At 36.9% G+C, this 16,704-nt stretch overlaps 1 protein-coding gene across 1 annotated transcript; it reads left to right on the top strand.

Moving 5' to 3' along the window:
* Window positions 1-919: 919 nt before the first annotated feature.
* LOC100973282 (olfactory receptor 2T6) lies at window positions 920-15,845 on the top strand. The gene is made up of 3 exons (XM_057300770.2): window positions 920-1,226; window positions 8,789-8,942; window positions 11,642-15,845. Exon 3 carries the CDS (start codon window positions 11,646-11,648, stop codon window positions 12,570-12,572), a length of 927 nt encoding a protein of 308 aa, XP_057156753.2. The 5' UTR covers window positions 920-1,226; window positions 8,789-8,942; window positions 11,642-11,645; the 3' UTR covers window positions 12,573-15,845.
* The last annotated feature ends 859 nt before the right edge of the window (window positions 15,846-16,704 follow it).

Genomic DNA, 16,704 nt, shown 5'->3' with positions numbered 1-16,704 from the left:
TAACAAAACTTAGCAGGCAAAAAAATAGAATGTTGGAAAACAGCACATATGCACGTGTTAATTTCATCTTTTAAACCAGGCATAGATTTATCATTTAAAGTTGATACATCGGTAATACAATATAATTTACATTCGTATATATTACTATGAGAAGACTAAACAAAAATGATTCATAACCGTACACCTTATGCATCAAGAGAATGCAACCAGGCTGGGCACAGTGGCTCACGCCTATAATGCCAGCAGTTTCGGGGGCCGAGGCAGGCAGGTCGCCTGAGCTCAGGAGAATGAGAACCACCAATCGAGTATAAAGTGATTTCCATCAACTTCATCTCTTATCATGTGTTCAAAAGGGTTTTGTAGCAATAGTTTCCATAAGTTGGATTTTTACACTAACCTGTTCATCAAGAGCCTGCCTGATATATTTTCTTAACAGATTGTTTGGTACCTTTACTGAATTGGCAATTAAAAGTTTTTCTTAGTGACATTTAGTAAATGAGTGATGTTTATTGGGAAGCTGCTTAATGCAAGAGAAAAATGAAAAGATTAGATCATGACTATTGTTAAAGTGAGAAATTAAATGACCACATAAAAAACTTCTCTTCTCTTCCTTGGGTATTTTTCCAATATTACTCATTTGCCCTCTAGGGAAACAAATAACAGAGTTTTGTGATGAAACATGCATTAAACAGCTGTTCTCAAGCTGTTAATTAAAAATAAAACAAACAAACAAACTGCAGAGGAGGCAGCCCAGGCATTTGTTGTGGAACACATTCTCTGCTTGCCACTTACATGTTTTGAGTACAGTTTTCAGTACCCATCAGAACCAGTTTAGTTGATATTCCTTCTGGATTATTAGAAGGAGTTTTCTCCATGAGAAATCTCAGGATGTTTATGATGTCACATACTAGATTACTTAAACTCTTCCCTCTTTGGTTCCTGGAGCTGTGTGCACAGTGCTGAAGTGTGACATCCATGCCTTCAGTTAAGTGGTCATCTTCAAATACCTCTAACTGGCACTCTCTTTTTTTTTGAAGCTTTTGCCTTTTAACCTGGATCTCCTCTCATCTTTTCAAGGAAAGACACTAATATGAAGACAGAAAACAAGAAGATCAAGAAGGTTCCCTTTTATCTCTTGTTTCTAAGGTCTCACCTCTTGTGAAGTTGTTTGTAAACAATTTTGTCTTTACCTCATATTCCTCTCTCTGGATATATTATACCTGTAAGTGATCCACTATCATCAACTTATATCTCCATACTCACAGTAAGAAAGCCATTTGGCTCTCTTAGATAATGTGTGTGAGTAGGAGAAAAACAAATAGGGAAGTTCACTCATTTAAGATAATTCAGATATTTTGTGCATGTTCAGTTCTCACAAATGTGATATCTTCTAAGTTACAGGGAATTAGGTAAGATGATCAAAATAATTAAATCGAATGGGATTGGAAGGTAGGAATTTTGGTGGAGGTATGAGTAATTGGCATGTTTACTTTAAGAAGATTTGATTGAAGGAAATGAATTAAGCATAATCCAGGAGTACAGAGGTAAATACTTTTAACTGAACTAACAAAGGAAAGACTAGACAAAAACCTAGTTGTCAAAACTAAAAACATAGGTTACTGTTGAACTATTCCTGAATACTGTCAAACTCTTCATTTAGCACAGTTAAAGATACATTTTTCAGGGAAAAGTGGAACTTTTACAATTAAATGGAGTCACCAGTTGGGCATCAATAACCATGGAAACACTTGAGGAAGGCTGTACATTTTCTGTTGTTTCATCTATAAAATACCCACTCATGTATGTATTTAATTTTTTTAATTTTTAAATTTTTTTCAACTTTTAGATTCAGGTGGTACATGTGCAGGTTTGTTACCTGGTAATATTTTGTGACGGTGAGGTTTGGGGTGTAAATGGTCCCATCATACGGGCACCCAGCATATACCCAATAGTTAGTTTTTGATCCTTGCCCCTCTATCTTCCTTCTAGCAGTCTCTATTTTCTGTTGTTGCCATCTTTATGTCTATGAGTATATAAATGTTGAGCTCTTATTCATAAGTGCCACTCACTTATTTAAAACAAACATCACTTTCTTGAAAAAATGTTTAAAAATGGTCAACTACCCTGATAGCATTTTGATAGATTCAGTCACTCTTTTGTGAACTTATTTTATTGATTGCTTTTTGTGACCCATTTTGGACACACTAAGAGACAGTATCTGAAAGACAGGAACATTCTTGCTATCGTGTGATGGTTGGTTGGTCAGATGTTGTCAGTCAGGCTATGTTGAAAGCACGGGCATAACACTTCCTGTGAGGTTAGAAGGGACCAAGTGGCCTACATATTCCTATTGCCTTCTGGACTGCGTCATTAGCTTGCTTTCTTTTCCAAAGATCAGTTTTATTTGCATTTAAGTGGTCTTCAAAGTTAGCCACTTGTCACAATGCAATATCATAGAAGATATCAAAGCAAATCTTCTGTCATTTGTGCTCTCAAATTATTAGTATGAGTTTGAAATGGGAAAAGATAAAGTGTTCTAGGAGTAATCAATTGATGTATAGACCACCTAATACATACAAGGCTGTGCTAATGGCTGTTGATAGAAGGACTATTTAGAGGATGACTCTACCCTCAAAGAGCTCATATTATATTTGAGGAGGCAGAAGCATGCAGCAAATAAAAACAACAAAGAGAGTTGTAGAAAAAAGTTGAAGAGGTGTCATGAGGGCAAGGGCAGCATGGGGCTCGCCCCTGTCAGAGCGCATCACAGAAAGACTCGAGATGTCTTCATTAAACTCTGGTAACCATCCGAGTGTGGTCCATCTTATTTGGAAAGGCATGAAATACAAAGTTCATAGTATGTGATGAGTAAAATAAATAATCAGATTCTCGGATGCTCTGGTAAAGTGTATTCCTGATTCTTCAATCTCCATTCAGTTCAGCAAAATCTCCTGATTGCTCTACCTTGAGCTTCATTTCTGCCTTTGGGCGCATTTTTTTCCTATCCCAACCCAAAACTTTCCAGGCTGACTACACGTGATTATAATTTATCTATGCACATATATGTTTGTAAATAGGCAGTGCTATGTTTCCTACTTAAAAATACATTATGTATATCTTTACATGAAAAGACAACTAAGCTACACCATTATCAATGAGTATAATGTAAATTGAGCAATGTTTGATTTAGTCAACCCATTAATGTTGATCATTAAGATTGTTTCTAGTTTATTTTCACAATCAATGGCAATAATTTATTTAATGTCTTCACATATTATTCCCACTTCATACTATTTATTTCCTCAGAATAAACTGATGAAAGTGGCTAAAAGATGGATTTTTTAAGTTTGCTAAATGCCAGACACTTACAGAAAAAAATGGTTTCAATTTGTACTTACACTAGCAGTGTGTGATGTTCCCCGCTTCTTCACAATAAAAATCCTAATTTATTGTCATTACTTTAGCATTTTTTCAGAATACAAACAACATACCTTTTCATTAAAGAGACTCAAACATCATAAAAAAGTTTTCATAAAGGAATGTATTTATTTCTTGTACTTAAGTTTTTGAGCCACTTGATCTGGAGTGTGCGTTTTAAAGTCTTACTCTTTACCTCTAAGTTGCAATTTTGTTTTCTTCATATATATAAACTCTACCTTTCCCAGTTATCCGAATTCTCATCTTACTTGTGTGAAACATTTGCGCATATGTGGGTTTTTTGTATTTTGGCGGGAGACAGCAGTGTTTATTTCCAGATACTCTTCCGTTTAGTTGTTGAGCCTTGTTTTTTCTATTCAGTTACTCATCCTTTACATTTCACACTGGTCCTACAGAGGTCAAAGTCAATTTTTATCATTGTTTTTCCCCAGACAATTCATATGTGTTTGTCCTTTCAGATCAAATTTATAATCATTTTGACAAATTCCTCTAGAATAATTTTCTATTGCTTTTTAAATTAATACTGAATTATTTAGTTTTATAAATGTTCTCCAAAAGTTTAGCATATTACCAGTTATTTTACCATTTTTATTGTTATTATATAGAAATTTTTTGTGTGTCTGGGTGCGGTAGCTCATGTCTGTAATCCCAATACTTTGGGAGACCAAGACAGGAAGATTTCTTCAGGCCAGAAGTTCAAGACCAGCCTGGACAACATGGCAAGACCCTGTTTCTACAAAAAATACAAAAACATAAGCTGGATATGGTGGTCTGTGCCTGTAGTCCCAGCTACGCAGGAGGCTGAGGTAGGAGAATTGCTTGAGCCCAAAAGGTTGAGGCTACAATGAGCAGTGATCGCGCCACTGTGCTCCAGCCTGAGGAACAGAGCAAGTTCCTGTCTCAAAAAGGAAAAGAAAAAGAAAAAGAAATATTTTTGTAGATATGTTGTTGATATTATGAGTAACTACTTGTTCATATATGCTGGGGCATTTGACATTGTTATTAAAACCATAGGGGATTCCTGCAAGAAGTATAAGTGACCTGAGACCTGGGTCTACAGTAACCAGATGAAGAGAGAATTGTGCTCCAGGCAGAGAGAGCTCCTGAGTCAGGCTATTTTCTGGGAGAGAGGTGCCAGGAATTGACAGAGTGCTGCAGAGTAGAGAGCTGAGTATCCAGGTCACTTAGGGACATACAAACCACAATCAAAACTTGATCTTTAGCTCACAAACAACCAAGAATCTTTGAAGGGGGATAGAATGGGAAAAGAAGGAGTTTATATGAACAGGTTTGAAGATGTGTTGTTATTAATGTACTTCTGAGTTTAATAATTAATATTCATTTGGGAAACATTTATATATGTGAACTTGGTTTATAATTATGAGAGTTTTCTGTCTTTTGAAGGCTATATATATTTATAAAATAAATGATTAATTAATTCCATTTTTTTGTATACAAAGATTTTTAAATTTTCTGTCCTTAGAAGATTTTTATGGGATGTTTTCTGAACTAGGAATTTTGGGAAAGCAGAATTCCATTAAAACTTTTAAATTGTTCTAAATTTAGAGATCTTCTTTGGTATTTTCTTTTTTTTGATTTATTTTTATCATACTTTAAGTTCTAGGGTACATGTGCACAACGTGCAGGTTTGTTACATATGTATACATGTGCCATGTTGGTGTGCTGCACCCATTAACTCATCATTTACATTGGGTATATCTCCTAATGCTGTCCCTCCCCCCACCTATATGTGTGTGTATGCATTATATCTACTTATAATTATATATGCACATTAAGAATTTTAACTGTATGTGTGTATGTATTATATCTACTTATAATTATATATGCATATTAAGAATTTTGACTATATTTGTGTGTATGCATTATATCTACTTATAACTATATATGCATATTATGTGTATGCATGCACTCATACAAAACTATACTTTAAAATCGTCTTCTTCTTCATTAAAATTTCAAACTATATTAATATAATGTTAAAATAACGTCTCATACTATAAATATTTTATCACTCTTCTCATATCTGTAGTTGGATCATTTTTCTTACTTTTAATGATGTTTTGTGTCATCCTTTCTGCCCTCAAATATCATTAGCATGGCCAGAAATAGGTCTATTTTGTTTCGGTTTTAAAGAATCAACTTTAAATATTCAGTCTGCTTATTTTAAAATCCATTAATATCTATTTAAGTCTTTTATATGGTCTTTCTCTTATTTAAATGTATTTTGCAGATATTTTTCTAATGTATTGGGTTGAATCTTTATTAACATCACATATTTTTTCTATAAGAATTACATTATTAAAGGTTATAAAATTTTGTCTGGATACATCTTTAGCTATATCCTATAGGCTTCCATACATAATATATTTAATTTAATGAAAGTTTGAACTTCCTTTGGTCTAAGTAGTGTTTTAGGCATACGTTAAAGTATTTCAAATTCTCTGATTTAGATGTGAACCTATTATTATGATTTTAGAATTCTAATATATTTTAGTAAAAAAAAAAAAAGAGATTGTCCTATGGAAGCTAACTGAATATATTAAGCACATAATACATTTCCATTTAAAATCCAAATTACAGAATTGTTCTCTTTGTTCCATTTATAATATCACCTTATATTGTAGTTTATATATACTATGTCATTCCTTTTTGCATTTTTTAGTTTTCTTTTCCATTTTGTACATTTTGTTTTGTTTTCTTTGAAGAGTAAATCTACACTTTGAAAGCGGATGTTTACTCTGAATGATGTCGTAGCCATGATTAACCTAGTTGTTTCTATCTCATTTCATCATATGCTTCGTGTTAATTTCCTGTGCTGTTATGCCTTTTTTTCTTTCATTATTTTAAACCATTGTAATACACACCCAAACACACATGTACACACATACAAACATTCTTTTAACTCATTTTAATACCAGTAACTGATTTGGTTAATCTTTTTCAAAATTGTTCTTATTCTTATAGTTGCCTCTGTGTTGGAGTCATAGGCTCCAGAAAAAAAAAATGTATTTTTTTTCTGGCTCATTTACTTAGAAAAAATGTTAGATTCTTCATAATTGTATATGTTTTTATTTATTATCAGCCCTTTGCCCTGTATGTTCCAAGAAAGAGGGAATATTGTTAATGGTATCTTCTGCTCCTAGAAAAATGTCTAGTGAATACTGGATCACAATAAATACTTGAATGTATAAATACATAAATGAATGAAAGCTGCTTTCTGGTACTTCTTAATTTTACATTCTATTTAAATAGAATTTGTTTTGCATGTATAGTATTAGCATTCCATTTTCAGACCCTGTTTTCTGTATAGACAGAGATAGGTATGTCTATCTGTGTCTACAGATTAGATGTCGTAGATATATATGTATCTATCTATTTCTACATATATATGTCTTTGTTGATAAGAATCTTTTGAGTTCTATGCAATGAGGCAATCATATTTACATTATTTTTAAATATATATATATTTAACCTGAATTCAACGTTTACTGTTAGTAATATTACAGTTTCTTCCCTTTTCTTAATTTTGTTTGATCTACAAAAATATTCAGCTGTATCTTACTGTTTATTCCCGCTAATTTATCTCAGAATGTCTTCCTGTTTGAGCCACACATTACTCTCAATTAAAATGTATCTAATGATATCGATAATAAGTTTTACTGAACAGATAGCACATTCTAGATACTAGTCTAAGAAACTGATGTGTGTGAATGATGTAAACTTTGAAACTTGGGCCCTTTCTATTATTACAGAGCAAATGGGGGAAACGGATACAAAAATAATTTCAGTATCTGTGGTCACACAATTTGGTGGTGGAGAAAGGATCAAACCCAAGGAAATTCTGGCTCCAGAGCTCTCTCTTTTTACTGAAACATTGTATATCTTCAGTTTAGACATTTTTTCACTTTTATTTGGAATTTATCAGGAAGACACCTGTGGTCAGTGTGAATTTTAGCCTGTGTAGGTGACTGTGTTTTCCTTTTCTTGTGTTTTGTTTGCATGCAACTATGTTTTTATTAGATGCTGCCAGATGCTTTTACTTCAAATAACTTTCCCAGACACGCACAGTGTATTTATTAATGAAATGAAACATCCATATACAGAGTCTTTTTGTTCCTTTCCCAAGTTTTCCTTTTCAATTTTTATTAATAATTCTCTCCTATTTGTGAAATCACTCTTTTTAAAACACTGATTATTTATATTTTGCTTTTGTAATTCCAATACTCCATGTCTACCTTTCTTTCTTTTTTTTTTTTTTAGATGGAGACTTGCTTTGTTGCCCAGGCTGGAGTTCAATGGTGCAATCTCAGCTCACTGCAACCCCTGCCTCCCTGGTTCAAGTGATCCTCCCACCTCAGCCTCCAGAGTAGCTGGGACTACAGGCACCCGCCATCATGCCTGGCTAATTTTTGTAGAGACAGGGTTTCACCATGTTGGCCAGGCTGGTCTTGAACTCCTGACCTCAGGTGATCCGCCCACTTCGGCCTCCCAAAATGCTGGGATTACAGGGGTGAGCCACCGTGCCCAGCCCATGTCTATCTTTCTTACCATTTAATATCTGCCTTTCTGCATCCCGGAGAGCTACTCAAGTTTTATCCTCCACAACCCTAACAAAATGTTATGTCTTCAGCGCTCTTCTTTGCAGCCTTTCTTGTAACGTCTCATCCTGGAATTGTTTTTAATTGTCATGGGTAAAGCACCGCACTTGCCTGAGTGTGTTCACCCTCTCCTGAAGTGTTTCCTAGTGTTATCATCATGGGTAAAGCACTGCACTAGCCTGAGTGTGTTCATCCTCTCCTGAAGTGTTTCCTAATGTTATTGTCATGGGTAAAGCACTGCACTAGCCTGAGTGTGCTCATCCTCTCCTGAAGTGTTTCCTAGTGTTATCATCATGAGTAAAGCACCACACTGGCCTGAGTGTGTTCATCCTCTCCTGAAGCGTTTCCTAGTGTTATCATCATGGGTAAAGCACCACACTAGCCTGAGTGTGTTCATCCTCTCCTGAAGCGTTTCCTAGTGTTATCATCATGAGTAAAGCACCACACTAGCCTGAGTGTGTTCATCCTCTCCTGAAGCATTTCCTAGTGTTATCATCATGGGTAAAGCACTGCACTAGCCTGAGTGTGCTCATCCTCTCCTGAAGTGTTTCCTAGTGTTATCATCATGAGTAAAGCACCATACTGGCCTGAGTGTGTTCATCCTCTACTGAAGTGTTTCCTAGTGTTATCGTCATGGGTAAAGCACTGCACTAGCCTGAGTGTGTTCATCCTTTCCCGAAGTGCTCCCTAATGTTATCGTCTGTTTCTGCTCCCATTGACATTGCAGGAAGCTCCTTCTAATTCATCAGGTCATCATGAGGAGCTCATTAGATGAGATGCTACCCATTAGATGGAGGATCTGCATTTTGGGTGGACAGTGGACAGAATAAATCTTCAGCCCCTTTTTCCCCTCACCACCTGATCCACTCAGCCTCTTCTAAACCAGTAAGCAAAACTGTGCAGTTATGTTTGAATTTTTGTTGAAAGAGAAGGAAAAACTTAGAAAGGAAAGGTTTCGATTTCTTGTTAGCTAGCATTTTTCCTTGTGTCTGTGTATTTCTCACTTTCCTAAATGAAGTCTCCTGTTCACTGTGCTGAGAACACTCCTTCAAGAACCTCCTTTGTTGGTCTACTTGCAAAACTCTACCCTTTTTCTCCACAATTTCTTGGCTAGGGGAGGGTAAGAATGGGGAAAGCAGAGAAGCAGACCCTGCTGCAGAGAAAATCTGGCACAGAGACACACAGCCAATCCTTTTTCTGAGTGGTTCATGCCATGAGAGACCTTGTACATGTGCTGGCCAAAACCGAAGAGGCTTTTCTCTACTGAGGAGTCGCTAGGGTTCATCTTTTTCTAGTACTCAAGATTTTTAATTTTCAGTGTAGATAAAAAATTGAATTGTTTCTGTGGTTTCGTGAGCATGTACTGAGAAGTTTGAAACAGGCCACCCTGGAGAATATGTAGACACTTGCAAATTATTTTTTAGGCCCTGTTGTTCATGTAATGCTATTACCTAACATCTTGATTCTCATTGTTTAATCTGAGAGTGAACTTAGGAAATGACAGTCTTCTTCCTGGAATGAGTTTTCCCAGAAACTAGTCTTTTACGAGTCCATATCTTTTGCTAAAAGATTCCTCTAATGGCAATTATTTGCATGATCAGGAAGAATGTTCTGAGATTTTATCATTTTAAATAATTCAGAAGACAATGCACAAGCCTGCAGCCCTGCCTAGTTAGTGCTCAACAGGTGACACGTGCTTTTTAGAGTGTGTCTCCTATTGTTTGTGCCTGTGGTATACACACAGTAGCTAAGAAATGCAATATTGCCTTCGGCAAGATATTGTGTGTCCTCATTATCAGCATTCTCTCACAAGCGCAACAGCTTATCATAGATTAGCATTTGAATTTACTCAGCTGTGGTCCTTTGCATATGTTACATGACGTTTGATCATGACAACATCCCGTAAGTTTCCTGTGATATCCTAATTATAGATCAGGAAACGGCCTCTAAGATTTTAAGTAATGTGCATTAGGGCACATTGCAAAGGATGAAGCCAGGACCCCAAACAAGCATTCTTAGTGCAAGTATTTCAGAATTGAGCAACCCCCTACTCCAAAACAGTGTTCTGGAAGCTGGCTGCCGGCTCTGTGCACTTACTGCTACATCATCTGCCTCTCTGTCTGGTGTAACACCTGGGTGCACACAGAAGGGTCCAAGAATTCGAAAATCAAGTTGGATTTCAAAGAGTGTTAAACCTGATGAGGAAACTTTTAAAAGATATTCTTATATTCATCGTGTATTCAAGATGTGAATGCCTCACCCATAGCTATCTAAGATTGTGTATGGTTTCCTGCCTCTGGCCTACAAGATCTTTTATGCATTTCATTCAGTCACCATCTCCAAGGCTTACGACTGACCAACCAAATCAGGAAGTTTTGAGTGAAATGAGGAGGATATTAGGACAGAAAGCACAACCTGGTCTATCCCAGTCTAAGCCCTCAAGACCCACAAAAATACAACACTAAGCAAAAACAAAAAATGACTCAAATGTACCAAAGAGATAAAAAGAAAAAAACAGAAAGATCATAATGAACATGTTAAAGTTAAACTGTTACATGTTACAAACTGCAACTCAATTCTACTGATAACACTTAGAAAATAATTCTGTTCTCTTTACCCCAGCCTGCATACCTTGAAGAACTGATCACTAATATCTCACTGTCTTCATCACTTGCAATTCTCTTCCTGAACTGACTTTTGTTTCCTGACTATCCCAAACTCCTTTTTGCTTTAGGGATGTCACATTTGCTATTTATTTTGTAGGAACACCCTAGCCCTAAATCTTCACATGAATTTTCTTTTATCTTTCATTGTCTGTGTTGAAGTTTTCCGCAAAGCCCTTATTTGCATTACCTGGAACCATGGTTCCCACTTTTGATTTACTGTGCTTATTTCATAACTAGAATGTAAGTCACATGATTCATATTCTTTTTATTTACTACAGTATCCCCAGAGCTTAGAACACTGCACAGTACTCTCTCCATAAATAAAGATTAAGTGTGCAAATGGATGAGAAATTGACAAATGGTGAGGGAACACATAAGAATGGCCAATGATCAGGCAGATAATGTAATCATGTTTATTACAGTTCAACATAGTTTTCAGTTGTGTCTACAATTTATGGTTATTTCTGGATGAGACCAATAGGTTTTGAAATTATCACAGAAATTCCCAATTTGAGCCAATGGCCTATTGAATTATTTTATTGGGTTGTTTGAATTGATTGGATCAATAGTCTTTCAGTTGTATCCACATTTTAAGTAAATGGAGCCAACTCCAAATGAAGGATCCTCTCTAGGGCCCAGATTTTCTTCAATCATAATGAAACTCCCTTAAGCCAAGTATCAATTGCCAAACATTCATTCATCTTCGTCCCATGGGGTCCTAATGTTGAAATTATTCTTCATCAAAAAGAAATAGCCAAGAAAAAGGAAGCTACAAATCTACCACACCAAAAAAAGTTTTATATTAGCTACATAAAAGATTTTAATCTAATAATGTTTACACAGACATGTTTAAGTGATTTATCTTTTGTCATTTTCATTGACCCTGCTTCTCTTCTTATGCCTCCAGTTCAAACTCAGCACCATGAATGAAAACAATGGAACCTTGACCAGAGGCTTTACCCTCATGGGGCTCTTCACTCACGATAAAGGCTCAGGATTCTTTTTCAGTGTCATTTGTGCCGTCTTCTTCATGGCCATGATAGCTAATGGGGTCATGATCTTCCTGATTAACATAGACCCTCATCTCCACACCCCCATGTACTTCCTCCTCAGCCACCTCTCCGTCATTGACACATTATACATCTCCACCATTGTGCCCAAGATGCTGGTAGATTATCTCATGGGCGAGGGGACCATCTCTTTCATCGCCTGCACCGCTCAGTGCTTTCTCTACATGGGCTTTATGGGGGCTGAATTCTTCCTGCTGGGGCTCATGGCCTATGACCGCTATGTGGCCATCTGCAACCCACTGCGCTATCCTGTCCTCATCAGCTGGCGGGTCTGCTGGATGATCCTGGCCAGCTCTTGGTTCGGTGGGGCTTTGGACAGTTTTCTCCTCACCCCCATTACCATGAGTCTCCCGTTCTGTGCCTCTCACCAAATCAATCACTTTTTCTGTGAGGCACCCACCATGCTGAGGCTGGCCTGTGGGGACAGAACCACCTATGAAACAGTGATGTACGTGTGCTGCGTTGCAATGCTGCTGATCCCCTTCTCGGTGGTGACTGCATCCTACACCAGGATTCTCATCACAGTGCATCAGATGACATCGGCTGAAGGGAGGAAGAAGGCCTTTGCCACCTGCTCTTCACACATGATGGTGGTGACATTGTTCTATGGGGCTGCCTTGTATACCTATATGCTTCCCCAATCTTACCACACCCCAATCAAAGATAAGGTCTTCTCTGCCTTTTATACCATCCTCACACCCTTATTAAACCCTCTCATCTACAGTCTGAGGAACAGAGATGTGATGGGTGCCTTGAAGAGAGTTGTGGCAAGATGTTAGGGGACATGTGGTGTGATGAGGAAAGAATTCTGATGGTCTAAAACCTCCACATCCTGTTCAGGCATATATGGGGTCGTATCATGGATACCACAGATGATGCTGACAGGAACTGCCAATACCAGCTGTGCTAAATGGTGTATCAACAGTACCCCCATCAAAAATGGGAAGTTGCTGTAACAGTCACACACAAATAATGCCAGAGTTCTAGAAACACCACTCATGTTTATTCTTCTTTTGTTTCTACTGATTCCAAGTCTTCTCTCATATCACTTCTCTGATTGCAGTTTGTGTATATGAATGCCCCAAAATGTTGAGTTAATATTACATATTCTGCCCATCTTCAATGGCTCCATAAGAACTGGTGATTTTGACTATATTGTTTAAACAATCCTTCAATTGGCTTATCAAAGGTTTAGGGATGCCAAGGTTTGAAAGACATATGGAAGAGACTAAACTGTCATAAAACTGTAAAAGAAAAATCTACATAGACTTACACCAAGATTTAGAAAATCCAAATATCTCTTCTTTGAGTAACCACTGAAAATACTCCTCCTTTATCTACATTTGGAGCTAAAAAAAAATGAATCATGTGTTTTGTAGAAATGCCAAGACTAAATCTTTATGGGGGAGGGAGTCTGTAATGTTATTTTTTTAATATGGTAACTAACTGTTACATTGGAAGACACAGCAAAAGGTAGTTGAGAATGAAATGCCCTATTAACTAGCAGTTTCTATAATCACTTTACAGCTTCTTCTCCAATTCACTAGCCTTTTTAGACTTTTGGGATCCCTGTGCAGATGTTAGTGTTGTTGGAGCTATTTCTACCAACTTTTCTCTTTTAAAAAAGTAGTAGACAGCATCATATTTTTCCTTCTCTATAGCACTGGCTTTTGCATTGGATAGCATTGCAAAGTGGGAAGGAAATACCCAGCTTTTCATGTGAAAATTAGAACTGGAAACCCTTGTAAATGACTTAGTGTCATGAGCGGTGCAAGGTTAGAAATAACCAGGACCACACATGCTTGTGTCTTTCCACAATGTCAGGATTTTATTGATGCTGTTTCAATCACAAAAGCCACCATGAGCTACATAGAGTTCCCAAGGGGGCAACTCTCCTTAATACTTTTCATTCACTTGGTAGTCAGTGCTGCGGGCACACAGACTCAAGCCACTCCACAAGTCAGTCAATATTGCAAACCATACATAATAGTATACTTAATCAATATGTAAATGTTATAGGTTTAACATTTCACAACAAACAAACTAACATTTAACACAAGAAGGAAAAGGGATAGGAGAAAGGATCACAAACCAGTCCAGGGGGAGAGAAGAAGAGAAAAGCGGTCCTGGTCCAGGCCGGGTGGTCCATCAGTCTTGCAAGAAAGAGTCTCTGAGGTGGCAGAGACTTCAGCAGCAGATGCCAAGTTTTCATCACCAGTGACTGCAAGATGGTGTCAGTTAACATGGCTATTTCGAGCTGCTGAAGGCCTGCTCTTTTACGGTTACAGAGTCCTCCCATGAGAACTGATCATGGAAGAGTGTGCTTGTTTGAGTCCTTATCTGGTTGGATACAGTCTTTTATTTTTTAATTTGTTTAGTAGACAACACATCTTATCCTTGTTGGAAAAGTGCTCTATGAAATATAAAATAAAGTCTTTTTCTAAGATTGAGTTGGCTACGTCAAGGGTGTTCTATACACTTAGTATGATTTCTTTTTAAGTGGCTAAGAACTGGAGAAAAAATGTTTGGCCTAAATTGTAGACACAGTAGTAAAAACCAGGACCACATCCCAAACCCCTCAGGCCACCTCTACAAGCTGCTGTGCCAGGCTTTGTACTGTCATTGGTTTAACAAAATCCAAGCTGGGTTCAGTGATGTTCTGCAGCGACTGAAGATGGTGGGTGAATGAAAGATAGCCACACCTCCTTTTGTACTGAAAAAAGCTGCTGGGTATTTGACAAAACATTTAGCCAAATAGAACAGCTCAGCTTGGCATTGGGCTGAGCACTTAATCAAGAAAATAGACCTGGTCTTGCCTAACAGAGCAGGGTTTTCAGTTGAAATCCAGGAACAGCTTTTCCGAGGCTCTTCAGCTGGAGGCTCAACATCTCCTCAATCTTGTCAGACTGTCTTGGACAACAGTATGTGCCAGATAATATGAGGGAGCATTTCCAACCAAGATGTTGAGGTACAAAAAACACAACAAATCAGAAGAGAAGGAGAGGGCTGGCCCATAAGAACTGATCATCAGTTTCAGCTCCACGTAAACACCATGTGAATTTCTGTCAATCATACAATGCTTCTGAGGACCAACTTTCTTTTTTATAAAATTTGACTTAATACATACTTTTTTTCTTGTAAGATTTTAAAATCAAGTAAAATGATGAATGCAATAAAACCTTATAAATGCTAGTCATTATTTCAGCTATTCTTTGAAAAGATGATTGACTTTTATATTCAGTTTTTACAATTTCTTTCATTTCTATCGATCCGTTACAGACAAAAGCACACTCTCTTGTACAGCCACTTTGGAATACAGTTTGACAGTTTCTTACAATATTGAACATAATCTTATCATATGATCTGGCAATTGTGTTTCTTGGTATTAACTCTGCTGATTTGGAAACTTATGTTCATAGTAGATTTTTCATACATTCCAAAACATAGACTTAATCAGAATGTCCTTCAGAAATTAAATGGATAAAGTGTGGCACATGCATACAGTGGACTATTATTTAGTGTTAAAAATAAATGATTTATCAAGCCATTGGAAGACATGGAGGAAATTTAAATGCATATTGTGAAGTGAAAGAAGCCAATCTGAAAAGGCTGCATACTGTGTGATTCCAGCTGCATGACATCCTGGAAAAAACAAAACTGTGGATACAGGAAAAAGATAAGTGTTGCAAGGGGTCTGGGGGAAGTATGGATGGACGGACAGAGCACAGAGGACTTTTAGAGCAGTGAAACTATTCTATATGACACAGTAATTAATGTTACATAAGATTATGCTACATGGTACTATGTATTTGTGGAAAAAAACATACAACTCTGGAACAGAAAGACTCATCCTTATGTAAAATATGAACTATTAATAATAATGTATCAAAATTGATTCATCTATTGTAACAAATGTACTACACTAATGCCAGATGTTAACAATAGGGAAAAGAGAGGGGATATATAAAAACTTTCTGAACTATCCATTCAATTTTTTGGTAAACCTCATTGTTCTAAAATATAAAATTTCATTTTAAAACAGTTTTCTAACAATTATATAACTCTCTGATACTATATTTCTTGATTGGATTTCAGTCAGTAAATCATTAGGAGTTCTCATCAAAGAATTGTGGTGTTTGTAGAAGTTAGGATAGGGGATGGGGATGAAATAATAAAAGTTTGTTAATCTAATTGGTCTTGTTTTGGGAGTTTGGTTATATGTTGTTTTGAAGACGCGGGAGCAGTGAGGCTAATATTTCCTGGAAAGTTAGAAGAACATGGGCCAAATATTAATTAGTTTTATGGTTGGGGCATATGGTAGAAGCCCCTCATTCCAAGTTAGCATTCCTTCCCTGTTCTGCATATATAAGAAAATACTGGAAATGCATCATCTGTATATGGAAGAGGGGGGAAAATGTCTATATTACCTCACACCAGAAAACCAAAACCTATTAAAAGAGGGATGCTGCTTCAGGAGAAGGCCTTTTTGGAGTGAGTGAATTTTTTTTAAAGAATTTGATTATTCATGACCCATCATTGGGAATTTCATCTCGAGTTCAGATATTCAGCCTTTGATGGAATGTGAAGCCACTTGTGGGCCATTTGGCCATCGCTGCAGGAAAATCAGTTCAAAACTCAGCCTGACTCTGCGGGAAACCTCTTAGAAACTTGCGCTTCCCCTGGTTGGAACCAGCTAGCAAAATGCATAATTTGTGCTCAAAGAAGAATTAGTAATGGCTAGAAGAGAGATTAATTTTTCTTTTAGCTCTCCCAGTAACTCAGTCTACCATTTGGATGACTCTGTTGCCTTAGCCTGAGTTTCTACTGAAGTGAATAGGGAATACTCTCCTAGATATGGTTGTCGATTCCCTCAGAACAAAATTAACACGCCAACTATCAAGTCATGCACAA

Source organism: Pan paniscus, chromosome 1 (assembly GCF_029289425.2).
Source record: "Pan paniscus chromosome 1, NHGRI_mPanPan1-v2.0_pri, whole genome shotgun sequence".
NCBI lineage: Eukaryota > Metazoa > Chordata > Mammalia > Primates > Hominidae > Pan > Pan paniscus.
Note: the sequence above shows the minus strand (reverse complement) of the source record. Positions and strands in the feature narration are given on the sequence as shown.

Excerpts from the sequence above, each read along its gene's own strand:
- LOC100973282 (XM_057300770.2), top strand. The coding sequence starts at position 11,646 with ATGAATGAAAACAATGGAACCTTGACCAGAGGCTTTACCCTCATGGGG.